Source organism: Sus scrofa, chromosome 18, assembly GCF_000003025.6.
Source record: "Sus scrofa isolate TJ Tabasco breed Duroc chromosome 18, Sscrofa11.1, whole genome shotgun sequence".
NCBI classification, from domain to species: Eukaryota; Metazoa; Chordata; class Mammalia; order Artiodactyla; family Suidae; genus Sus; species Sus scrofa.
This window is the reverse complement of record NC_010460.4, coordinates 7818903-7845657: the sequence shown is the minus strand read 5'-3', so window position 1 is coordinate 7845657 and position 26755 is coordinate 7818903. Positions and strand designations below refer to the sequence as shown.

Sequence of the window (26755 nt, the reverse complement as noted above, 5' to 3'; positions counted from 1 at the left end):
ATGTGGTTTATTTTTAACCTGGGGACCCTTGAACCTTTTGATGTCCCCGTCTGTCCCAGTTCTATCTTAATTTTCTCCGTTTTTCTTTGCTTTCTTTTGCTTCTTAGAAATGCGTGTTCTCACACCATGCTGTTAGGCATTTCCGTGACTCTTCCTCACGAGAGTGCCCAAAGGGCCTGGTCTGGCACGCAGCTCACCAGGAGTGTGAACACTGTGCATTTCCACTCTCCTTTTTCTCCCTCACTGTTCTTGGCCAGATGAACTTGTCGATTTTCTGTCACGCGTGGCTGCTTTCTCTGCTTGGAGTATGGCTCTGCTGTTCACCTGTCTAACCCCTCCTGGTCCAGTAGGACTGGCCTTCCTTCCACTTACCTAGAAGCCCTCCCCACCGCTCTCACAGCCTTCTAGGCTGGATATAGTGCCTGGTGGGTGTGTTCCCTTAGCCACTGGGCACACTTTATTGCAGCCCTCATTATACTGTGATTGTCCGGCCTTACTACTTGACTGTAATTTTGCTGAAGGTCAAGAACTGTGTCTGATTTACCCACATTATTAGTTCCTTGTCTTTTTTTTTTTTTTTTTTTTTTTGTCTTTTAGGGCCGCACCCGCAGCATATGGAAGTTCCCAGGCTAGGGGTCATATTGGAGCTGCAGCTGCCAGGCTACACCACAGCCACAGCAATGAGGGATCTGAGCTGCATCTGCAACCTACACCACAACTCATGGTAACACTGGATCCTTAACCCACTGAGCAAGGCCAGGGATGGAACCTGCATCCTCATGGATCCTAGTCAGCTTTGAGCCACGAAGGGAACTCCTATTAGTTCCTTGTTTGGCAAGTAATAAATGCATAAATTGGATGGATGGGTATATGTATGAGTAAAATAAGAATAAATAAATGACTGAATGGAGTTATGACTGGTGAAATTCTTCTTGAATAGAATTATGACTGGTGAAATTCTTGGAATAAAATTGGTTATAAGTAGGTAAACGAATAACACTTTCTTTCCTCCATGGCATGGAATGCTAATTCTGTGCCATTAATTCTGTGCCATTATCACAGGATGTCTGCAGATGGAGATATAAGTGCTGCTGGAAGCCTGTCGCAAACACTGATATCCCTTGGTGCTTCTTCCCCAGAAACTGGGGCTATGAAGTCAGCAGTTGGGTTAAAAATACAAGCACAGGTGAGCACTGCCCTCATGTTGCCACAGGAGATAGCTTTCTGCGGGCTGGGCCAGATAAGGTAACTGCAAAATAAACATTCCCCCCTCCACCCCTCTCTCTCCTTCCCCAACCCCTAGTGCTTTCTGCCCAGTTGAGAAGGTTGCCGTCCCCGTCCCTGTTTGGAAATGACGTCATCGACACCCTCTTCACAGCTGAGTACCAGACATCCAATCGTTTTCATTTCAAGGTCGGTTTGGTGGTTACCACTGACGACATCCCTGAAGGAAGCAGGACGTCTGCACGGGGTTCCGATCATTCTCCTGTGTGCACTGCTCAGAGCCACGGAGGCAGGAGGTGCCTCTGCTGCTCTCGGCAGGAACCTCTCAGTGGGATGGGCAGACTCGATTTTATTTGCTGGGAGACACATGACTGGGTGATTGCTTCTTACAAATCAGGAAACACCCGGTCAAGAATTGGCGGCGTTCTTATTGGGGGTTATTTGAAAGTGAACATCCTTTGAAATGGGCTGCAAGGAAGTGTCCCTTCTGTTTTGCATTTGACAGGTCACTGATTTCAATAACATACGCTATGAAGTCCCCCATGAAAGTGTCAGGCTGTTCGACGATGGGGCTGCTGATACCTCCAATTCGAGCTATCACGTAGAAATCGTTAACAAACCCTTCAGCGTCAAAATTATGAGGACGAGCAACCAGAGAGTCTTGTGAGCTTTTCCACACTCTTTGTATGTCTCTGAATGTACTTAGCAGGGCCATTCGTCCTGACTTCATGCGGGTGGGTGAAGACATAAGTATGACTCAGGAAAATGTCTGAACCTCCAAAAATGTCAAAGCTGTTACTGTAAATCATTAACACTGTTAAGCTGTCATAACTGCAGCACGGAGCATACTAAAATACGCTGTGCTTGTTTGCTCAGTGATAGAAAAACACGACTGTTAAGAAGGAGGGAATTTTATTATTTGGGGTCACCATCTACACTGGAACTCAGCCTCACTCTTTATTATTCCAAATTATTTCCTGAGACACTTACCCTCAAGGACCTAACAGCAGCTTGAGCTTAAATCATAAATCATACTGCAGGACACACAAAGATTAACATCAGTGAAATCTGTACTTGAATCCTGGCACTTGTGAGTCACCCGTCAGCTGTATAATGTCAGGCAAATGACCCCACCTCATCAGTCTCTGTTTCCTTGTACATAGAAAGGGAATGCAAACATCCACTGTTGCTGTGTGTGCTGAGATGCTATTTTTTTCTAATTTTACTGTGATTTATTTTTTACTGTAGTTGATTTATAGTGTTCTGTCGGTTTGTGCTGTACAAAGTGACACAGTTAGGCAAATGTATACTTTCTTTTTCTCACATTACCCTCCATCATGTTCCATCACAAGTGACTCGATATAGTTCCCTGTGCTACACAGCAGGATCTCATTGCCTATCCACTCCAAATGCAGTAGTTTGCATCTATTAACCCTAGACTCCCAGTCCATCCCACCCCTCCCCCTCCCTCTTGGCAACCACAAGTCTGTTCTCCATGTCCTGGAGTTTGTTTCTTTACTATAGATAGGTTCATTGTGCTGACTATTCAATCGTAAATATAAGTTGATATCATATGGTATTTGTCTTTCTCTTTCTGACTTACTTCACTCAGCATGAGAGTCTCTAGTTCCATCCATGCTGCTGCAAATGGCATTATTTTGTTCTTTTTTATGACTGAGTAGTATTCCACTGTATGTACGTACCACATCTTAATCCACTCATCTGTCTATGGACATTTAGGTTGTTTCCATGTCTTGGCTGTTATGAATAGTGCTACAGTGAACACAGGGGTGCATGTATCTTTTTCAGTGAAAATTTTGTCTGAATAAATGCCCAGGAGTGGGATTGCTGGATCATATGCATGTGGTAGTTCTGGAGATGTAAGACCAGAAACTCAAGTTGGATGATTGGGAAGAGAGTAAATGTGACTTTACATCTGCTGTCTGTCTGCTTCCTGCCAGGCACTGTTCTAGATGCTTTATAAATAGTTTTTTTTACCGAGGTGCTACTTAAATATTGATAAAGAATTTATAAAAACTATTTTTAAAGCGTCTGAAGCAGTGCCTGGCAGGAAGTCGATGATCTAAATTCACATTTACTCTCTTCCTCCAATCGTCCAACTTGAGTTTCTGGTCTTGCATCTCCAGTGCTCTGCTCCGCTAGAATCAAAGCATCAGAGACACCCTGGAAAAGGGCTTCAAAGATAGCAGAAAAGTGGGGGATGAGAACACATGTAACAGCTGTTTTCCAAGTGTACAGGAAAAGGCGCAGACAGTTTGCTGGCAGAGAGAGCAGTTTGGTGATGGCCACTTTTACTCCATGGCCCTTACTCCAGGCTGGACACAAGCATCGGGCCCCTCCAGGTTGCCCAGCAGTATCTGCAGCTGTCCTTCCGGCTACCCAGCGCCAACGTGTACGGGCTGGGAGAACACGTGCACCAACAGTACCGCCACAGCATGGCCTGGAGGACCTGGCCCATCTTCACCCGGGATGCCACCCCCACCCAGGTGAGGTTCCCTTCTTCCTGCTGACTCCTCACGGTAAGGTCACCTTCTCTCTGCTCCGGAAAGTAACCTACAGAGTTATGTCCATATATTAGTTTGCCCAGTTTACATCTGTTTGCGTTGGAGAACATTTGTTCTCACGGGTTATAAACTGACGATCAGTAATATATCAATTTTGTTTATAGCTCACTTTTAAAGGAAAATACCATTAAATGTCTATACCTTAGCCTAATGTATACGAGAAAATACTTCTGCAGGATACCTTTATTGACTTTAATAATGTAATAATGTGTGTCTGGGGGAATGCTTGAGCAGGAGCCATTCTCAGTAGAACTTTGTAAACTAAAAGATGCCTCTTTTGGGAGCTTTACTGTTGGTCTACTTGCCTAAGTGTGTTCTAGAGAGAGCAGTGTTGGCATCACCTGGGAGCTTGTTAGAAATGCAGAACCTTGGGCCATAGCCCAGACCTGCTGGGTTAGAATCTACCTTTTAACAAGAGCCACAAGCGAATCACATGCATATTAAAGTAAGAGAAGAACTGGTTTGGAACAGTTTATTTGTAGCAAAGGAGCCCTCTCTCCCTCCCTTTCTTTCTTTTTTCTCTCTTCCACCACCCCCTCCACCTCTCATTCCTTTTTTGTGTGTCTTTTCTAGGGCCACACTCGAGGCATATGGAGGTTACCAGGGTAGGGGTCTATTCAAAGCTGTAGCCCCTGGCCTACACCAGAGCCACAGCAGTGCCAGATTCAAGCCTTGCCTGCGACCCACACCACAGCTCACCGCAACGCCGGATCCTTAACCCACTGAGCAACGCCAGGGATCGAACCCGCAACCTCATGGTTCCTAGTTGGATTCATTAACCACTGAGCCACAACAGGAACTTCTCATTCTTTCTTTTTAATACTTCTAACAGTTTAGTCTGTCTTCTATCTATCACCTGTTTGAGTGTTATGCCACAGGTATTCCTGGCTATAATCTTAAAGCCACCTAGGAATTCCATCGTGGCTCAACGGAAATGAATCTGACTAGTACCCATGAGGACGAAGGTCCGATCCCTGGCTTCACTCAGTGGGTTAAGGATCTGGCGATGCCATGAGCTGTGGTGTAGGTCACAGACAAAGCTCGGATCTAGCGTTGCAGTGGCTGCGGTATAGGCCAGAGGCTACAGCTCTGATTCGACCAGTAGTCTGGGAACCTCCATATGCCTCAAGTGCAGCCCTAAAAAGATGAAAGACTCAAATAAAATAAAATAAATAAAAATCAATCAATAAATAATGCCAGCCTAATTTTGCATAGGCTTCAGGTCTTCTTTGCTTTGCATTATCAATGCTGATTCTCTCTCTCCATAATCAGCCCTATACCAGGGCCTGAGTTTGCGATATCCTACAGGAAGCTTTTGTAAAGCTCTCTATATATTATAATCTCAATATTGCTTGTTCTCACAGCACTTAGATTTGTACATATTCTCCCTTTTTATATTAATGCTCATCACATTCCTGTGACTGTATCTTTTTTAAAAATGTTAAGCTTTTGTACTCAGTATTATATCTTAATTACAGAAAAAGTAGAAAATACAGTGAGACATAGAGGAAACTAAAAATTGCTCATGATAGTATCATCTTCTGCTAACATTTTGTTGTATGTTATTGCAGATATTTTCCAATTAAAAAATTACTTGATTGAAGTATAATTTATATACCGTAATATTTCCCCTATTTAAAGGATACAATGCTTTTTTTTTTTTTCTTTTTTATTTTTTTAGGGCCGCACCTGCAGCATATGGAGGTTCCCAGGCTAGGAGTTGAACCAAAGCTACGGCTGCCAACCTACACCAGAGCCATAGCAACACCAGATCCGAGCCGCATCTGTGACCTACACCGCAGCTCACGGCAATGCCAGATCCCCAACCCACTGAGCGAGGCCGAGCATCGAACCTGCCTCCTCATGGATGCGCGTCGGATTCATTGCCACTGCGCCACAACAGGAGCTCCTCAGTCCTTGTTGTTACTAACCGTACTCCATTGTTCCATTGTGTGCATATCCCACATTTTATTTATCCATTTGCCAGTTGATGTTACCATTTCAAAACCTTTTTGGTACAATCCTAAACTACAGTAAGTATTGGCGGAGTACATGTTGTGCGTGGCTTTTGAGTTTATGTTAGGGTAAATAAAATGTTTTTGACATACACATACTACTGTCATTTCTTTTCGTTTTTGTTGTCAGGGTATGATTAATCTGTATGGAGCTCACCCATTCTTCCTGTGCCTTGAAGACACCAGCGGCTACTCTTTTGGGGTTTTTCTGATGAACAGTAATGCCATGGGTAAGAAACATCTTTTTGTCATGATGGGAATACGTATTAGGAAGCTGCTTCTATAAGAATTATTTTCATGGTGAGATCAGCGTTTGACAGAAGGCATATTGGACCTGCAGTGCTTCTATAGAAACTGGACCCCAAGACTAGGTTCCCCTGTTTACAAATCCAGTTCGCGCTGGAAGCTATTTTCATTGAAAACGGCTACAAGGTTCTCTTTTGATGCACGGGTCCTCATGATATTTTAAAGATTATAGGCTCCATTGAGCCAAATATACCGGCAGATACCTGTATGTTTCAAAGATACCTGCAGATCTCAACGCATAAACCGTGCTCTCTGTTCTGTAGGCAGCAAGGCTGTGTCTTGAAGGCTGCTTCTCATGGCCCACCCCTTCCCCCACTCCAGAATCTTCCTTCTCTGGCTTCTGGATTAATGGTACTCTAATGAGAGTTTATTTTTATTTTGTAATTGTAGTTAAACTCATCTAATAAGGTTTTTTAAACGTTTCCCTTAGGTTAAATCACTTGCAAATCACAGAAGTTTCTATTTTTATATGGCCAGATTAAAACAGAATTTGCCCCGCTTTTTCTTAAGAAAATCAATTCTTTACCATTTTTTTTTAACCTATGTAATATTTTGATAAACTTCAGCAGTCGTCTACAAAAAAGAGCATACGTGATTTTCATCTCTTTCAGAATGAGACCGAGGCCTGTTTTGGGTAGTCATATATTCATATTCCAGAGAGGAGTGTATTTCTAACCACAACATTCTAACGACTCATCTTTTTTTTTCTTTTTTTGTCTTTTTGCCTTTTCTAGGGCTGCTTCTGCAGCATATGGAGGTTCCCAGGCTAGGGGTCTAATCGGAGCTGTGGCCACCAGCCTACACCAGAGCCACAGCAACGCAGGATCCGAGCCGCGTCTGCAGCCTACACCACAGCTCACGGCAATGCTGGATCCTTAACCCACTGGGCAAGGCCAGGGATCAAACCCACAACCTCATGGTTCCTAGTCGGATTCGTTAACCACTGTGCCACAACGGGAACTCCAACGACTCATCTTTTTTTAAAAATTTTTTTAAGGGCCACACTGGCAGCATATGGAAGTTCCCAGGCTAAGGGTCCAATTGAAGCTGCCACTGCCGGCCTACGCCACAGCCACGCCAGATCTGAGCCACATCTGCAACCTACACCACAGCTCATGGCAACGTCGGATCATTTAACCCACTGAGCAGGGCTAGGGATGAAACCCTCATTATCATGGATACTAGTTGGGTTCTTTACTGCTGAGCCACAATGGGAACTCCATAACAATTCTCGCTTAATCCTTTCAGAGGTCACCCTCCAGCCCGCTCCTGCTATCACTTATCGTACCACTGGGGGCATTCTCGACTTCTACGTGTTCCTGGGAAATACTCCAGAACAGGTGGTTCAGGAGTATCTGGAGGTAAGGGCTTTGCACTTAGATCTAAAACACTTACTATAAGTTAATAAGAGAAAAATAAAATTGTTGAGTAACCTTTGGATTCTAAATGCTGGGACTGTGATCTTTCATTCATTGTTATTTTATTTTGAGGCATTTTTTGGGGGGAGGGTCTCCATTCATTCATTTATTTAATTTTTGCTTAAATTTGTTCAAGCCAGGCTTTTGATACCTGAAAAGATGACAAGTCCCCAAAACACAGTCTTTAAGAGAAGCGCAGTGAAAAGGAAGCGGCTACCTGGCAAACAGGAGCAGCACTAGCCGAGACACAGAGAGAATTGGATTAGAAAACTCACTTGTGCCATGTCAGTATCTTTATTCACTAAATGTGATGCACCTCTGGCAGAGATCAAGCTTCCCTTCTGTTGAGGCACATTTATTGAGTGCCTTTTGCATACTGAAGAGGCACAGTGCAAGTCTTGAGAAATGTAAAAATAAGTTAGAGGCCATCCTATTTTCAAAGATCTCATAGTCCGTCTCTGTATGATCCATCATCCCAAAGCTCTAAGGCCATAAATCAGCAATGTTTATTCATTCATTAGTGAAAAGCAACTATGTGAAGGGAACTGTGCTATTTACTTTTGATTCAAACTGTGGGGCAGGAAGGAAGTTTAGACACCATTTAGCCTAAAACCAGAAAGATGAAGTGATTTGTTTAAGATGAGGCAGTAAAGCATATGAAATATAATTCCAGTTGCAAGTGAATTTATAATCGTATAGGAGAAATGTGACATAGCCTGAAATAATTATGATAGGAAATACCTTATAATGAATGCTGTTAATGAGATGCAGATGCATTCTGTGGGAATTCAGAGGCCTGAGAGAGTGCCCCCTACTGAGGGATCTCTCCTGGGGGAGGACAGGACAGTGGCTCTCAGGGAACATGTAAGACCGGGCTGTATCTGGGATCCTCTCAGAATGTTGGCTTGAGCAACTCAGACTTGGATTTTAAACACAGTTCCGTATTTTATCACCATTCCACCTAGCGGTCTGCATTCCTTTATGCTTAGCACGTACCACTGTCTGAAATTATATTATGTGAGGGCAGACCTGTGTTTGCTTTATGCTGCTATATCCCACGTGCCTACGTCAGCCCTTGCCACATCATAAATGCTTAGAAAATATTTATTGAGGGGATGAATGTTACTTCCTCCCACCCCTAAGATAATATTGTAATTCAAGCATTTTCAGCAAATCCCATTATTTTCTCGTATTGCAGTTGTCAGAACTACACGTAGATAGTCGACACATATGAGTTGTAGAATTTTGCACATTACCCTAGGAGGTTACTCTTGGCTCCGACATTTTTAGCGCTGAGGACTTTACAGGAAATGAGACGGGACACAGTGCTACAGTGTTTATTCTAAATGCTTAGACGCTTCTTTATCTTTTCAGCTTGTTGGACGACCATTCTTGCCTCCCTACTGGAGTCTTGGGTTCCAGCTTAGTCGTAGGGATTATGGTGGCATCGACGGGTTGAAAAAAGTTGTAAACCGAAATCGTGCAGCTGAGATCCCATATGTAAGCTGGAACTTCTCTTATCATATATAAGATACCATTTCTTATCTTGTGTTTTTTTGCATCTAATTCAGTTTGTTGGGAAAAACGGAAGTAGATGGATAGGTGGATAGATAAACATACATATCTACTATCAGAGATTTGCATGCTAAATTCTCTCTTTCACCGTGGAAAGAGCACAGTTTACGGACAGATGTATATATTTTTGAATTTTAGCTTTTGATAAGATTATCTGACTCTAATTTTGAAAGCTTAAGGATTGCAAAGCATTTATCATGTTCGTGTCGACTAGTAAATGGATAATTAGATAATTTTCTATTACAATAGATAATTATGTTCTCATTTATAAGGGATGATAGATAATTATTTAGACAATTATGAGCTATTATAATAGATATTTATTATGAGCTATTACAATAGATAATTATGTTCTCATTTATAAGGGATAATAGGTAATTATTAGGTAATTATGATCTATTATAATAGATAATAGCTATTATAATAATTATGTTCTCATTTATAAGGGAGGGATAATAGATATCCATTATAATCTATGATAATAGCTAATTATGTTCTCATTTATAATTTATAAAGGAGGGAACCAAGACTCAGATGTTAACTGGCGCAACATTGCGTAAAGCCAGGAAGAGAACCCGACCTTATGCAATGTTGGGCTAGTTGATTAACGTCTGAGTTCCCTTCCTTATAAATGAGAACATAAGACTTACTTTGGTGGGCTAGTAATGAAAAATGCCTTCATCTCTGCACAGAAAGCATGTAGCACAGAGGGTAAACTCCATCAAAGTTAGCTGTTAACGTACAAGAAAGCAACCCCTGGGGTGATATCGTTACTAAGAGCTGCTGATTATAATAATGACTTACAGTAAGTGAGTTTCTCGTAGTGACCTGTATACTCTTTGCAGATATAGCCAACTCGAATTTTGAAAGCTCTAGGATTGCAGAGTATTTATGATGTTCGTGTCTACTCATTCATACATAATTATTAGATGTCTAGTATTTGATAAGTTTCTTCAGGAGATGCGTATCATGGTTAATGAAGTTATCAACGTATTTTGGGCTTGATCTTTGGATCTGTGTGGCAGGCATGGATTTGGTCAGCTTCAGAAGAAAGACTGTACAAGTGGAAAAGACTTTGGCCTGATCTCAGGATTTTTTAGTCCCTTCTCAGAATAGCAATGAGGGCAGGCAGGAGACTTGTTCCTGTGAGAAAACAGCCCACAGTATTTTTTTGGTGTTAAGGGGAAATTAATCACGGGTCTCATTTTACTTTGTCCATATCTGCTCTCTGTAAACATCCAATTCCAAGAGGAATCAGACCAAGTCTTGTCACATCTTTCTTATTTTACACAGTGCTTTCACATTTGTGGTTAACTCCCATTTATTGGCGCTTTGTAAGTGAGGAAATGGAGACACTGCATGCTTAGCAACTTTTCTAAGACCATTCCAGCTAAATGGCAGGACGTTTCTTTTGGAGGGAGGGGGTGCACCTGCTGCCTATGGAAGTTCCTAGGCTAGGGGTCAAATTGGAGCTGCAGCTGCTGGCCACAGCCACAGCCACAGCAATGCCAGATCCAAGCCACATCTTCGACCTGTGCTGCAGCTCACAGCAACACTGGATCCTTAACCTACTGAGCAAGGCCAGGGATCAAACCCGCCTCCTCATGGATGCTAGTTGGGTTCTTAACCTGATGAACCACAATGGGAACTCGCCCAAAGCAGTTCTTTTGACGACAGGTGGTGCTGCTTTCTTTTTTCTTTTTTCTTTTTCTTTCTTTCTTTCTTTCTTTTTTTTTCTTTTTAGGGCTGCACCTGCAGCATATGGAGATTCCCAGCCTAAGGGTCTAATCAGAGCTACAGTTGCCGACCTACACCACAGCCACAGCAACGTGGGATCCGAGCCGCATCTGTGACCTACACCGCAGCTCACGGCAATGCTGGATCCTTAACCCACTAAGCAAGGCCAGGGATCGCACCCCCAGTCTCATGGTTCCTAGTTGATTGATTTCCGCCGCACCACAATGGGAACTCCTGGTGCTGCTTTCAGTCTGTCCCCCTGCTTCTGATGGGAAGGGCTTTTTTGAAGTGTTGCTGATTCCCAAACAAATGAGCTTCCATGGATGGAATCTTTCCCTCCACAGGCCTGTGGAGGACATGGGGGTCCTAAATGATTGCCCAGTGTTACAACAGATGATACGACCCTGGCAGCACATCCATCGCAAGCCACATTTTCCATCAGGCCTGTACGCCAGAGCCTCTGCATGCTTGGCTACATGGGGAAAATGCACTTATAAGACCTTCATGTATCTTTGGAGTATATGGTAGATTAGGAAAAAAAGATTGTCTGGAATCCAAGAGCCTATCACCGTAGCCCCGTTGGACCTCTAAGCACCATGCACATGACCTTGGGAAATGTCACCTACCCCCTTCATATGCACATCTGATTGAGTGTTAATGACTCATCCAAGGTCGCACAACTGTTAGTGGCAGAAACGCTTCTATTCCTTAGATGTGATTCTCATGTAGGGTTAAGCTTTCTATCTCTTGCCCTTAATTGTCTGACTTCCTTGCCAAATCTTATACACAATAGTAGTCACTGTTATGCTATGGCACACGTGAAAAATAATTTTAAAACCAAGAATTAGGAAAAAGGAAGCCTTCCTAGAAAATGTGGTTGATTTCATCTACTGTATGAGTTCAGTGATCTGCCTTATGCCACAGGCTGTGGTGGCAAAGTGCTTTCTCTTGTCTGGATCTTGAGATGTGAGGAATTTTTATGTCCGGATAGTCCGCTTAAGACTTTCAGTTTCTGAGTCTAGGGCACAGGGTTAAGGAAAGAGCCCTCTGGAGGATTCCCAAAACTTTTTCTCTTCTTGGAGATTTGACAGTTTAATTTCTGGTCAGTCTCATTTAGTTAAGGATGGTTGGCAGTTGTGCTTTCGCCTCCTTTTCACGTGCAGATGTTTAAAGTCAGATGTAAGTAAGCTTATGGGACCTAGGGAGGGTTATTCTAGACACAGCGGGTGGGTAAAGAAGTTGAGCGTTCTGAAAGAAGGCCCCAATTTCTAGAAACTCCCTGTCACTTCTAGCCTGGAGTCGCCTGACTGCCATTAGAAAAGAATTGGTTTCTTAAAAGAGAAAAATAATGGGGGAAACCTCTGCTTTATGACAGCAGAAATTGACACGACATTGTACATCAACTGTCACTTAAAAAGTTAAAACATGAAGCTCTGTCTTTGTTCTTTATCTTTGTTCGTTGTGACTCTAGCCATTTTGTAAGGCAGGAAGACCATTTTCCCCTCTCTGATATGTTCTAGCTTGATGTGTAGACTCCAAGTTAGAACACGTTTATAGCGTTACTAATATGCTCATTCAAACAAATGTTGAAAGAGCACCTGTTTTCTGTCAAGCATCCACGCTTTCAAGTTACAAGGATGAACGAGACCCAGTCCCTACCCCAAGTTCCTCCCAATACCTTACTACGTGCTTCTATCAGGATGAAGAGGTAAACCTGCAATCTACAAGTGCCAGCATCTTTGAAAAAGGGCTTAGTTACTCCTAGAAGGTAGCAAGTCCAGGAAGTTTCAGAATCATTAAGAAATGATTAAAATCAGTGATCTCATATGGCACGTGTCTTTCTCTTTCTGGCCTCCTTCACTTAGTATGAGAGTCTCTAGTTGCATCCCTGTTGAACGCTCATATTTTTCCAGCAACATGGTCTTATTTCTTGGTTCTAACCGACCAGCACTGTCTTTCAGGATGTCCAGTACTCTGATGTAGACTACATGGATGGAAAGAAGGATTTCACTGTTGATGGAGTGGCTTTCTATAATCTCTCAGGTTTTGTCAGAGAGTTACATAGCTATGGATTGAAATATGTAATTATGATGGTATGTACAAACACAGAATGGTTGCCTAGTTTTTCCTTTCAAAGTGGAAAAAAGTTGCAAAACAATACTTATGATTTTATTTATTTATTAGCATCCTGGCATCGTAAATAACTCTGACTACCCTCCTTATGTGAATGGAAGAGAAAAGAGAGTGTGGATCTTGGGGAACAAAGGTGCTGTCATTGGGCAGGTAATTTCTCAGAAACATCAGTAAATTACAGTCATTTGGGGAAGTTTGCGCTTTTGGTATGAGGATGGGTCGAAGGCAAGTTATGGTGGCATTATGGTTTTCATGACTTTAAAGTTTTCTTTTATTACTGTTTTTAGACCAGTAGATTTAATAGTAGAATGATTAAATTTCTGAAGGATTTTTTTAATTGAAATATATTTAATATATAATGTATAAATTTAAAGTGTACAGTTTGATACATGTATGTCTTGCAGTATGATTGTCACTGTAGTGATAGTGCTATATATATATATATACTGTCACTATTTAGGCATATGTAAATTGCATACATTTTATTACTTGAGTGTACAGTTGTCCCTAAATGACAACCTATAAATTTGCTGGGAAAATGAGCAAGAAATTATACACAAAACCCTTGTCCCATCAATTGTTAATAATTTGGCTATGGCTATATCTGTGTGCTATTTGTGGAAAATGTTAGCGGCTACACTTTGATAGAAATAGATAGGAAGAGAAGATAGGGTAAGAAATATTGGCCCTGGATAAAAAACGTGAAATTCATTTAACCATTTAAAAAAGACAATTTACTATTGCCGTTGGAGTGGATAAGCCATGAGATCTTGCTGTATGGCACTGGGAACTATATCTAGTCACTTATGATGGAGCATGATAATGTGAGAAAAAAGAATGTATATATGTATGTGTGACTGGGTCACCTTGCTGTATGGTAGAAAATTAACATAACACTGTAAACTAACCATAATGAAAAAGAAATCACTTAAAAAAATTTTTAAAAATTAAAAAGGCTACTTACATGTCCCAAACTAACACATTATTAATAAACATCATGATTCAAACTGGGTTTTAAATGACCTTTAATTAATAACACACTAAAAGAATTCAATTGTTCTCTTCTCAAATATTATCTACCTAGATTTCCAATGCTTTAAATGGTTCATCTCCTAGTGGGCCTGACATAATGAATTTTACTTTCTTTTTTTTTTTAAATAGGAAAAAGACATTTGGTGGCTTCTTATCTAGTTAATCAGTTGTTTTTCCTTTTTTTTTTTTTTTTTTCTTTTCTTTTTTTTGGTTCCTTGCAGTTATTTTACTGTGGAGTTTTTGAAGGAGAGTCACAAAATTCAATTCCAAAGTAATAAGATGCAGGGGGGGCTTCTAGGAGAAGAAGCCGTCACCAGCAGTAAACTCTCAGTGAACTGTCAAACAGACTAATCGCCGCAGCTTTCATTTTTGTTCTTTAGGGGTACCCAGGATGGACAGTCTTTCCTGACTTCAGTAATCCAGCTTGCACTGAATGGTGGAAAGACCAGTTCGTTGAATTTAACAGTACTCTGGAGTTTGATGGAGTGTGGATTGTAAGTTGCTATTTCAGGATCAAGCTTCTTTTGCAAACAGAGATTCTCCAGTTGTGAGATGAACTTTGATCTGTAATAAAGCAGTTTGTTTGACATAGTGGTATTTAAAATCCTTTTGCTTAATGTTGAGTTTATAAGCAGTAAATTACCCCCCCCAAAAAAAACTGGATTTTACTTCTATATTTGCCACTAACTGGTCATTCCTTTTTGAGAAAGTCCTCCAGTTTCTCATGGCTTCAGCTTTTTCCTCCATCAACTACATTTGAACTTTAAAAATACTGTTTTATTAGAAGCTATTGTTACTGTTTGTCATACTGATTAATTAAAATTAAAGTTAATGATTAGAGAAAAATTTAGTGATCCCCCCTTTTTAGGTGGGGATGGCTGGTGGGGATATGTCTTTGATTTTTTTAATTTAATTTTTTTTTTTTTTTTTGCTTTTTAGGGCTGTACCCATGGCATATGGAAGTTCCCAGGCTAGGGGTTGAATTGGAGCTACAGCTGCCAGCCTACACCACAGCCACAGCAATGGGGGATTCAAGCTTTGTCTGTAACCTGCACCACAGCTTTCGGCAATGTGGGATCCCTGACCCACTGAGCAAGGCCAGGGATCGAACCCACATCCTCCTGGATACTAGTCAGATTTGTTTCCACTGCACCACACTGGGAACTCCCTGTGTTTGAAATTTTAAAAATTAACTTTTTTGTCTTTTTTTTTTTTTTTTTTTTGTCGTGTTTTTTGCCATTTCTTGGGCCGCTCCCGTGGCATATGGAGGTTCCCAGGCTAGGGGTTGAATCGGAGCTGTAGCCGCCAGCCTATGCCAGAGCCACAGCAACGCGGGATCCGAGCCGCGTCTGCAACCTACACCGCAGCTCACGGCAACGCCAGATCATTAACCCACTGAGCAAGGGCAGGGATCGAATCCGCAACCTCATGGTTCCTAGTTGGATTCGTTAACCACTGCGCCACGACGGGAACTCCTAAAAATTAACTTTTTAAAATCAGAATTAGGAATCATGCATTTCTAATCAACTTTGAAGAAATAGATATGAGTGCACTTATATCTTCCTTTTGCCCTACATCGAGTGGAATAAAAGACGGGAAATTTAAAAAATTGAAATATTATCCTATCTTATGTTCTTTAAAACAATACTGAAACCATAATAGCAATAATTAAAATCATGCTATTTATAAGGTAAGCATCAGTCTTTGAAATGCTATTTCTTAACTGATTGACAATTCATTCAGTATAAAAGATGAAATGTGCCTGATAACATTTAGAGCTAGAAGACACCTTATGTATCATCTAACCCCAAAGAAGAAAGGCAGGTCAAGAACACTGGGGGCTTTTAGTTCAGTAAATACGACTCAGTAGCTACTGTGTGTCAGTAACATTTCCCACTTGTGTATTTGTGTTTGTGTAGGAAATGGATGAAGTATCCAGCTTCCTCCAAAGTCCTGATCATGAGTGTGAACTGAACAACTTGAACTTTCCTCCTTTCACTCCTCGTAAGTTTTCGTTCACCTGTTTGCTGGTGTTCTGGGCACGAGACGTGTAAAACAACCTCACGGTACTCAGTGCGGCCACGAGACATTCCACTTCCTAGTTCAGGGGACTCCCCACCCCCAGACACCCTGGCCACCCTGACGGCCCTGACCCGTCAGAGAGCTTGCTGCCTTGTGTGGTCTCTGATTGCCTTTTTGCTGCCACAATCCTGGGGCAGGGACACAGTGAAGCCACACCTCCGGTGGCTGTAGGGTTTTACGTTTTTCCATCCTGTTCCCTGTCTCTAAACCCCTCATACACGTGGTTTACTTTTAAACTAAGCAAAGACTATCAGACTGTGTTAAGGTATAGATTACCTTCCATTACAGTAAATGTTTAATTTTATTTTCTTTCTTCCTTCCCCCTTCCCTCTCTCCCTCCCTCCCTTTTTCCTTCCTTCCTTCCTCTGCAGCAATTTAAAGTATCAGTGTTTCCTTTTATGTCCTTTCTATTTTTAGGTCCCATTTATTTTTTTAATAAAAGTTGGTTTACAATGTTGTGCCAATTTCTGCTGTACAGACAGGTGTAGGTCCCCTTTCTAATCAAAGTCAATTATCCAGTCCCTGAATTTGAAATAACGTGTGTGTGTATGTGTGTGTGTCTGTGTGTGAGAGAAAGACAAATGGAGACAGAGAGGCAGAGAAAATAGATTCTGCCAAAAGCTGGAAACAAATGAACCCCATATCTCAATAGATAAACACAACACAAGTTCACTTGTTGCTTATGTAATAGTCTAGGGGGGCATGTATGGCCCTCATCCAGGCAGTGACTCTGGGATCTAGTTACTTCCATAGCCTGTTCTCTCCTCTCAAAATCCTTTGATCCCAGTTTCCTGGGTGAAAGAGAGGGTAGAGGGAGCTTTATGGACACACCCGGAACTGGGGCGTATTCAATTTGCTCACATTCCTTTGGCCAGAATTCAATCACACAGTCTCAGCTTAATTTTAAGTGAAAATGTGAACTCTATTCCCAGGGAGAGAATGCAGGCCTGGTGAACATCTGGCTAGTCTCTGCCAGTTTGTTCACTTCAAATGCACCCTTGAACCAAAGTTTAGCTCTTTCTTTAGACCCCTTTGGTCACTGTCGGAGTGGAGAACTTTTTTAGGTGGAATCTTGACTTTAAACTGTTTAACTTTTTGCAAAATCTGTTTGCTTCTCTTATTTCTTCTTTATCCTTCTCTGCTCAGTCTGTGTTCCCCCAATTTTTTTTTTCACTGTGGATCAACTTATCATGTGCCCCCGCCTTTTTTTTTTTTTTTTTTTTTTGGCCATGCCTGCAGCATTCAGAAGTTCCCAGGCAAGGGATCAGACCCAAGCCACATCAGTGACAATGCCAAGTCCTTAACCACTAGGCTACCAGGGAACTCCTCGGGTTTCCCTTTTAATCTTCTTCTTAGTCAAAACTGTGGTGTTTTTTCAGACAGAAAACTGCAATCTCATCACCTTCTGCCTGCTTCTGTCCAGCACCCCATTCCCTCCCTGCCAGCATTAGGTCTATCTATATATTAATAACCAGCCGCTATGCCTCATAGCTGGGCCGCTCCTCACATTTTCAGGATTGGACAGTATACATTAGCATGATAAAGACTAGATAAATTAGCTTTGACCCTGGAAAAGTTTTAGTGTCTTTTCTATAATTGAAGTAGTTGTGAATCTCATTTCACAAGCTGAACTGTGCCAGAAACAGAATTTTCTTTCTTTCTCTCTTTCTTTTGCTTTTTAGGGCTGCACCTGTGGCACATGTAAATTCCCAGGTTAGGGGTCAAATTGGAGCCACAGCAACATAGGATCCAAAACACATCTACAACCTATGCCACAGTTCGTGGCAATGCCGGATCCTTAACCCATTGAGTGAGGCCAGGGATTGAACCTGCATCCTCATGGATACTAGTCAAATTCATTTCTGCTGTGCCACAACGGGAACTCTTCTTTATGTTTTGGTAATTCAGCTTAGTTCTGACTCCAAACCCTGATCCTGTGGGGCTGGTGGAAAAAATTCACCCTCAGTGTTTCCTGGCTGCATTGCTTTCTGGAATTGTGCCTCAGCCTGAGGTCCTGTGTGCAGGCCAGGCTGCATGAAGGAGGGGCAGATACTGCCCCCAGTCACTGGTCTTCAAAGAGAAGAGAAAAAAAAAGCAATTGCATCAATGAGGAGTTAGGGGTTACAAACTACTGTGTATGAAACAACAAGGTCTTCCTCTATAGCACAGGGACTATATTCAGTCTCATAATAAATCATAATGAAAAAGAACATGACTGAATCATTAATGAACACAACATTGTAAATCACCTATACTTCTACTCAAAAAATAATTTAAAAATGAGAAAGAAATAAAAGTGATTACAGGGCATAGGGCAGAAAATGTTGAGCATTTTAGGTATGAGAAAGGGGCAATACCATAGTAATTGTAATGGTTTCTAGAGGTAGGATCTCAGTTCTTCTTCATGAAACTGCTCGAACAATCTTACTTCACTTTTTAAAAAAAGTTTAGGAGCTCCCGTTGCGGTGCAGTGGAAATGAATCCGACTAGTATCTGTGAGGATGCAGGTTCGATCCCTGGCCTCACTCAGTGGGTCAAGCATCTGGCATTGCTGTGAACTGTGGCGTAGGTCACAGACTCGGCTGGGATCCCACACTGCTGTGGCTGTGGTGTAAGCCGGCGGCTATAGCTCTGATTCAACCCCTCGCTTGGGAATTTCCATATGCTGCAGGTGCAGCCCTCAAAAGCACAAAAGCAAAAAAAGAAAAAAGAAAAGCAGCAGCAAAGGACTAGGTAGTTATTTTGTTAAAGTTGGTTGATAAGGTCATGCGTCACTGATGGATATTTCCCCGCAGGTGTCGTGGACCGCTTGCTTTTTGCAAGAACCCTCTGCATGGACGCTGAGTTTCACGAGGGCCTTCACTATGATGTCCACAGCCTGTATGGCTACTTCATGGCAAGAGCCACAGACAGGTAAGCGCTTGGTTTTCCTCCTAATGCCAGATTTGGGGAAGTGGGAGGTGAAGGAGGGTTTCTCTTGTCCTTTATAAGCATGTTTTTCAAAAAAATTTTTTTTTGTAATTCTAGGGATGCAGAAATCCAAGTCTTACAGGCAGCTGAAAAGGTTTTCTCATGTAACCCCTTGGTTTCTGTGCAGGGTTATTTTTGATTGGCTTGTGACTAAGGGACTTCATTGTTTTAAAGCTATTCATAGCCAGTAGCAGTCATGTATTTAGAGCCCCTAGTTGGGCATGGCACTTGTTTGCATCCTGTTACTGAATATACCAGGGTTATTACACTAGGGTCGCCCTGTTTAGCCAATAAAAATACAGACCACCGAGTTAAACTTGCACTGGACATATTTGTATTAAAAATGATTGTTTAGATGAAATTCAAGTCCACCTGAGCATCCTATATGGATCTGGCCATGCCACACACCACGCGTTCCTGGCTCCCCACCCCTGCCCTCTACACACTGCCCACTCCAGTCCCCCCATCAGCCTCCCCTCTGGCCCAAGACACACACACAAACACACACACACACACACCACCACCACCACCACCACACACACACACACACACACCACCACCACCACCACCACCACCACGAAAGTCTAAGAAAGAGACAGATGCTTCCTGCAAAGCATTCAGTCCTTTTCATACCTCGTCATGCAGATTTTTTTGCTGATGACCTTGTAAATTGAGGAATAGCTCCCGGCAAGTTCTTCCCTTGGAAGGTGGTAAAATACGATCATTACACCTAAGAGAGCAGGACATTCAGGGCTACGTTTCAGGAGATTTTAATTGTGGATTTGTAAGGCAGAATTGGCTGGGGGATCTTCCAGTGGCTTAGCAAAGAGTTTGTCAATCTCTCTCTGCTTCTTTCCTTTTGCTTTGGTGTTTCTGGACCTCCACAGTGGGGATCAGGGAGATTTGATGTGCTTATGGGATGTTTCTCAGGCCCTCTCTTACCCGACTTCCCTGCCCGTGTGGCAGCACCGAGTGCTCCTTTGGTCTCAAGACGCCCCTCTGTCCTGGCACTGCTGCTCTCTTCCCAGCTGCCCCTTCTCAGACTTTGCATCAGGGTCTTTTTTGTATAAGGTCTACTCTCTTCCTATTGACAAGTCTTGGGAATCAATCCTCAGCCTTCTTCTCCTGGCGTTTACTGTGATTTGATCTGGGATTTTTTATTTATTAAATTTACAGTTATAGCTTAGATCTTTCCCTGTTCTTCAGACCCAGATATCCGAAACTATACCCTCTGACCTTCTATAATTGAGCATCTTATAATACTTCCACTAGCATGCACCTTACTCTGTTACCTGTTTCTGCACAGCCCCCACACGCTAGCTAACCTTTTTTATTTTAATTATTTATTTATTTAGCTTTTCAGGGCCACACTTGTAGCATATGGAGGTTCCCAGGCTAGTGGTGGAATCAGAGCTACAGCTGCCGGCCTACACCACAGCCACAGCAACACCAGATCCAAGCCACATCTGTGACCTACAACACAGCTCATGGCAACACCAGATCCTTAACCCACTTCACGAGGCCGAGGATCGAACCCCAACCTCATGGCTTCTAGTCTGATTCGGTTCCGCTGCACCACGCCGTGAACTCCCTAGCTGACCATGTTTGAAGCTGTTAAATTCCCTACCTTGGTTGGTGGCAGCACCATCCCCATCTACCAGACTCCCCAGACAGAAACCTGGTGTCATCTTTGAGTTCTTTGTCTCACACCTTCACGTGTCATCGGTCTTTGATCCTTTTGATTCTAAAATACTTCTAGAACTGTCTCCTTTCTTTCCCCACTGACACCTCTTAGTTAAGGTCGTCGTCATTGTTTGTACACAGCATTACACTACTCCCGTGACTCTTCTCCCTTCCCTGAATTCAGCTTGGTCTCCCACTGATCGGTCCTCTATTCCTGCTGCTCAGAGCATGGGCCAAGGACCAGCAACATGAGCTCACCTGGAAACGCGTTAGCATCTCGGGCCTCACTCTAGACCTCGAAATCAGAATCTGCCTTTTAACAAGACCCCCAGGTGTATTGAATGTATGTTAAAGTTTAAAAAGCACTTCTCTAGGAGTTCCTGTCACAGCTCAGCGGAAACGAAGCTGACCAGTATCCTTGAGGATGCAGGTTCTATCCCTGGCCTTGCTCAGTGGGTCGCAGACGTGGCTCGGCTCTGGCATTGCTATGGCTGTGGTGTAGATCAGCAGCTGTAGCTCTGATTTACCCCCTAGCCTGGGACCCTCCATATGCTGCAGGTGTGGCCCTAAAAAGACAACAACAACAACAGAAGCACTTCTCTATACTGCTGCCAAAGTGATTTCTGAATCACAGGTCTGCTCATTTCACTCTCCAGCGTAAAGTTACTTGTGCTTGGTACTTTCCATACAATAAAATCTAATCACCTTGACAAAACCTGTTAGGGGTTTTAGAACCCAACCCTCCCTTAGAATCTTTCTTTCATCTTTGCCACTTCTCATATTTTATGCACTGGTGAAATATGACTGCTTACTGTTCCCAAATCAAAAAGCTGTTTTATTCCTCTGTCTTCACTTCTGCTGTTCTGTCTGCATGGAATGGCCTTCCCTCACCTGACCATTGTACAGACTGATGCTTATCTTAAAAAAACCTCATCTCCGATGTTCGTTCTAGAAACAGTCCTAACATTTCTAGAAAACATTGGTTCCTCTTTTGGTGCGACCTTTGTTAATACTGCAATATGTTTAATATGAAAAATCTTACTTTTTTGTTTGTTTTTGGTTTTTTTTTTGCTTTTCAGGGCCGCACTCATGGCATAGGGAGGTTCCCAGGCTAAGGGTCTAATCAGAGCTGTTGCTTCCGACCTATACTACAGCCACAGCAATGCCAGATCCTTAACCCACTGAGTGGGGCCAGGGATCGAGCCTGCAACCTCATGGTTCCGAGTTGGATTCGTTTCCACTGCACCACGACAGGAACTCCAAAAATCTTACCCTTTTTAAGTATTCATTTTTTTTTTTCTTGCTGGCCTGTGAATTTCTTGAGGGCAAAGTTGCCCCTCTATCCTTCATGTGTGAACTAAAGACACTTGTTGAATGAATGCCTGGCCTGAGGACGAGGACGGGATGAGCCTCCAGGGAACTTAATTCTAGAGGCAGAGACTGTGCTGAGTCTGTTTTCTGGCACCATTTTGCCCGCATGACTTTGTATTAATGCTGGATTATCCAGGTGAGAGAGAACCCTTGTCTAGTAAACAAGGATTTTTTATCTCAATGGGGAAAAAAGCTTCAAGAAGAACACACATTTCTGATTTTGCTATCTTGTATTTTTTGGCTTCTTTGTCTCTCACTCTACCTTTCCGAGGAAATAACAGGAATAATAGTAAATAACAATAAGTAATGATCTAGTTAATAACTAGATTCACAAGACAGTTTCCTCATCTTTGACATGAGAAACTCAGCTTATTGTTTCCCATGGCCCCTTGCTGTTCTGATCGACCTGGACTCTTAGATGCATCTCTGCAAGAGTGGAAGGTGGGAGAGGGAGTGGATAACTGTCCAGGGCAGGAAGGCAGCGTCGGGACGGGCAGGGGGAAGGAAAGAGGGTTTAAGTTGCTTTATTGTTATTGTCTCCAGGTGTGGTCAAGTCCTGTGACGCCATGGTGGGGCTGATGAATACATTCCATTAGCTGTGGTTAATAGCTAAAAGGTAGCTATGACTACCCTGGGTTGGGCAGAATGGCCTAAATTCCCAGAGAACAGTGGGAATAAACATAACTTGGCCTTTGGGCATGAGGCAGAATTGGTGTAAATACAGATAAGTGATCCATCCAGTAGGATCTGGGTATCAGGAGAAGGGAAGTCCTAGATCTGATGACTCTCTGGCTCTACCTTACCTGGAAGCACAGTCGTTACGGATCTCCCCAAAGGATGAAATCCATCTGCCTCTAGACTGAACGCAGAATAGCAGATCCTCCCAGAGATCAGAACCTGACCATAAATAAACCGAACCTAGGGACAGAAAATAGACACGTAAGCATCTCTGAATAAGATTGTCTGTCTGAGCTGGGAAAAAACAGGCGGTTGTCTCATCTGTGTTACCGTAGTGGCCTGAACCAGGAGTTCCCACTGTGGCTCAGTGGGCTAAGAACCCAGCATAGTCTCCATTGATGATATGGGTCTTGCTCAGTGGGTTAAGGATCCAGTGTTGCTGAAAGCTGCAGTGTAGATGTGGTGTGGCTGTGGCTGTGGCGTATGCCTGCAGCTGCAGCTCTCATTCGACCCCTAGCCTGACAACTTCCATATGCTGCAGGTGCGGCCCTTAAAATAAACAAACAAACAAACAAACCAGAAACCTCAGATAACTTCATCCCTGTTTCAGTTCACACTAAGTTGAATATGTTTCTTTTGTGTCTGATGGTGGCAGAATGGAATAAACCCTCTAGCTAGTGGTAATGAAGGCAAAGTATCTGAATCAAAGGGGAAGGGGGATGAAATTTGAAGAAGGGGCCCTCTCTGCCAACCTACTCCCATCCGGGGTCATTAAATTGTCAGAACAGGGCACTTAACTTCCATAAACCAGTCTTCCAGTTCCGAGTGTTCTCCTTTGAGTCATTCTAAGGCATTCTGCATTTAGAGACCCTCTATAATGACCTTGGGAACACACAGTGGGGCAGCACTGGAGGTGGGGGTAGGGTCTGGGGGGACTTACCTGGTGCCTGGTGGTACGCTTTTCTCAGACCACGCATTGGAAGGAAAGGTAGAAGCGCTTGCCTGCAGAGCGCTAGCAGCAGTGGTGGCTTGGGCTTTACCATCCTGATTTTGGAATCCAAAGGAAGGTACGAACTGTAGAAGGAGAAGGGAGGCATGGAAATTTCAGTAAAGTGCCTACGTGAAAGCGCATGCAGAATAAAAGCTGGGAAAAGAGCCTCCCATGTCTAACAATCCCCATTTTAATTCCTTTCTTATAGTTTTATTTGATACGTAATATTTATGTGTAATACGATATGAATAGTATATACTTTGCAGAAAGTGTCATATGTCATTGTTGACATTTTACTTGTCACTTGATTTAGCATTTTGTTTGGCGTTCTCGTTTCAATTAATATTATTTTGTAGATATTATGATTTTCTAACATCGGGGATTGCTGCTAATAATAAGTTCTGAAGCTTCAGAGGTACCCAGGTGCCTGGAGCCCAGCTGGTGTACAAACTCTTAGGCCAGCAGTGGGTACAGGGTTCCAGCCCAAGCTGGCATTGTGCTAACAAACAGGATTGTCAATGGGCACCAAGGCATGGCCAAGGCACATTGGGAGAACTTTGTCTAGAGGGAGAAGATGAGGCCAAGACCTCAAAACATGGTTCTAGTGTGTGGTTGACCCAAAGCCAAGAGCACAACCAGATCCAACAAGACAGAGGAAACACAGTCAAGAAGACAGGGACCTAGAGAAACTCCCTGGGGGACTGGACTGTAGAGGTTTGTCCTGTCCTGTGAGATCTGAAACTTTATATGCAGAAGCGGGAAAGAAGCTCTTAAAATGCTAAACTAATTTGCTCACCTGACTCATGATACTTTGATGTTTTTTTTTCTGAGTTTGGTTGGAAAGCCCATTACTGCCCTGGGTATGAGAGAGTCCTAGATGCTCACAGCTCACTTCACAGTTAATTAACAGAGTTCCTTTTCAGGGCGATGGAGGCCATCCTCTCCAATAAAAGAGGCTTCATCCTGTCCCGTTCTACTTTTGCCGGATCTGGCACATTTGCTGGTCATTGGCTGGGGGACAACGCAGCCACATGGGATGATCTCCGATGGTCCATTCCCAGTATCCTGGAATTCAACCTATTTGGCATTCCCATGGTGAGTTTCACTCTCAATCAGGGGACCTTCACCCGTTATCCTTTGACGTTGTTTTAATCAGTGCTGTGTAAACTGCCTTCTGAAGGTAGGGTGGTAAAACTTTGTCTTTGGGTGGCCATCCATGGACTCTCTGAAGTTGGGAAAGAGACACCATGGGTAAAATGCATTAGTATCATAGAAAAATTCCATCAGCAGAGTGTCAGTAAACAGCAAAGTATGAAATCAGGGAGTTCCCATCAAGGCCCCGCGGTTAACGAATCTGACTAGCATCCATGAGGACGCAGGTTTGATGCCTGGCTTTGCTCAGCTCAGTGGGTTAAGGATCTGGCATTGCTGCGAGCTGTGGTGTAGGTCACAGACAGGGCTCGGATCCTGCATTGCTGTGGCTGTGGTATAGGCTGGCAGCCACAGCTCCGATTTGACCCCTAGCCTGGGAACCTCCATATGCTGCGAGTGTGGCCCTAAAAAGAAAGAAAAGAAAAAAGAAATTGGGAACTGAACATTGAGGATGCGCCCTTGAAACAACAGTCATTCTTCCTCTTGACAGTAGATCCACCATGCATACTTGCTTCTTCCTCCCTTTAGCTGGAGGCTTGCCCTGGAAGCCTGGGACTTCCTTAAACACGGAAGAATGCAAACAAGAGGTCCTCCTTTGCCTTGTTACATAGGTACCCAGTCAGAGCCTTCACCTTCCTCACTGACCACTGCGCTTGTGTGTGTGCTGATTCTCCAGGTGGGCGCCAACATCTGTGGTTATACAGAAAATGTCACAGAGGAACTCTGCAGAAGGTGGATGCAGCTTGGAGCATTTTATCCGCTATCGAGGAATCACAACGGGCCTGGGTTCAGGGTAAGGTTCCAAGAAAAGTGGTGGAAACTTCTTGGATTGTCTGCTCTGCGTGTACTCAAAGAGGGGTTGAAGAAGATTGGTCCTCAGTGCAGGAGGAGAATAGGTAAATCCTGGGTGTTAGGCTTAAAAAAGCAGGGAATTGGGATGAAGGCCTGTGGGGAACCATGTGTATATAATTGGATGCTTTTCTATTTGGAGACATATCAACAAAGGTGAGGAGGCTTGTTAAGGTGTCTGTGGTTTTGCTGTCACTTCTGTTCCACCTTAGATAAGACGAAAGGATTGGAGTTCACGGATATTTTACTTCTGTCTCTATAAGGGAGACCCCTTCCTAGATATGGAGGAAGGGTTTAGGGAGGGCAGGGCGGCGATCTGAACGTTTTCCCACCTGGTTACAACACTCCGTCTTTCTATGAGTGGTTTTGGAGACCATCCTGCTGCTTCTCATGACCCTTTTATCCTCTTCTATCTGGAGTCCCAGTTTTTGATGGTCAGGTGTGTGGCTGTAGGTTCAAAGTCTCCCTTAAGGAGATGTTTCTGGTGATGGCAGGAGTGAGTAAGGAGGGATGCCCTTGCTTTTAATGATATAATCTGTGGTTGAAATCTTTCACATCCATGTGGTTTCACTCTTAATGGGCTCATCAGAGTCACTTAACCAAGCCTCATTTTAGCTCAAGTTCTTGACTTTATCCAGTGACATGTCTCTAAGCTGGGAAAGATTCACAGGCAAGTACTGTATCCCTGGGCCTTCCTAGCCATTGGTGATCTAGAGAAAGATGCTGTTTCTGACCTTCTAAGCAGGTGGCTGGGAGCAGGTAGGGCAAGCGCACTTCCTGAAGAGACGGCCTGGAAGGACCTGATGGAGAGGTGCCGTTGGGCTGCTAGGTTACAGTGCCTCTTCTCCCTTCTTCTTGATGAGCACTGTCCAATAGAAGGATAATGCGGGCCACGCATGTATGTTTAAGTGTAAATTTAAGACATGAAAAGACACAGGAGCAATTATTCTTGAA

The 26755-nt window shown here is 43.1% G+C and overlaps 1 protein-coding gene across 3 annotated transcripts in view; it reads left to right on the top strand.

Annotated features, from left to right (window-relative positions):
* Positions 1-26755, top strand: part of MGAM2 (maltase-glucoamylase 2 (putative)) — a 95887-nt gene that overhangs the window by 18060 nt on the left and 51072 nt on the right. For all 3 annotated transcript variants that reach the window (XM_021079094.1, XM_021079095.1, XM_021079093.1), the window contains exons 4-17: positions 1063-1186; positions 1304-1413; positions 1730-1887; positions 3560-3731; positions 5955-6054; positions 7379-7491; positions 8923-9048; positions 12822-12953; positions 13045-13143; positions 14406-14519; positions 15945-16029; positions 18903-19020; positions 24724-24895; positions 25629-25745. In XM_021079094.1, the coding sequence (XP_020934753.1) occupies positions 1063-1186; positions 1304-1413; positions 1730-1887; positions 3560-3731; positions 5955-6054; positions 7379-7491; positions 8923-9048; positions 12822-12953; positions 13045-13143; positions 14406-14519; positions 15945-16029; positions 18903-19020; positions 24724-24895; positions 25629-25745 (1740 nt within the window). The remainder of the gene's footprint in view (positions 1-1062; positions 1187-1303; positions 1414-1729; positions 1888-3559; positions 3732-5954; positions 6055-7378; positions 7492-8922; positions 9049-12821; positions 12954-13044; positions 13144-14405; positions 14520-15944; positions 16030-18902; positions 19021-24723; positions 24896-25628; positions 25746-26755) is intronic.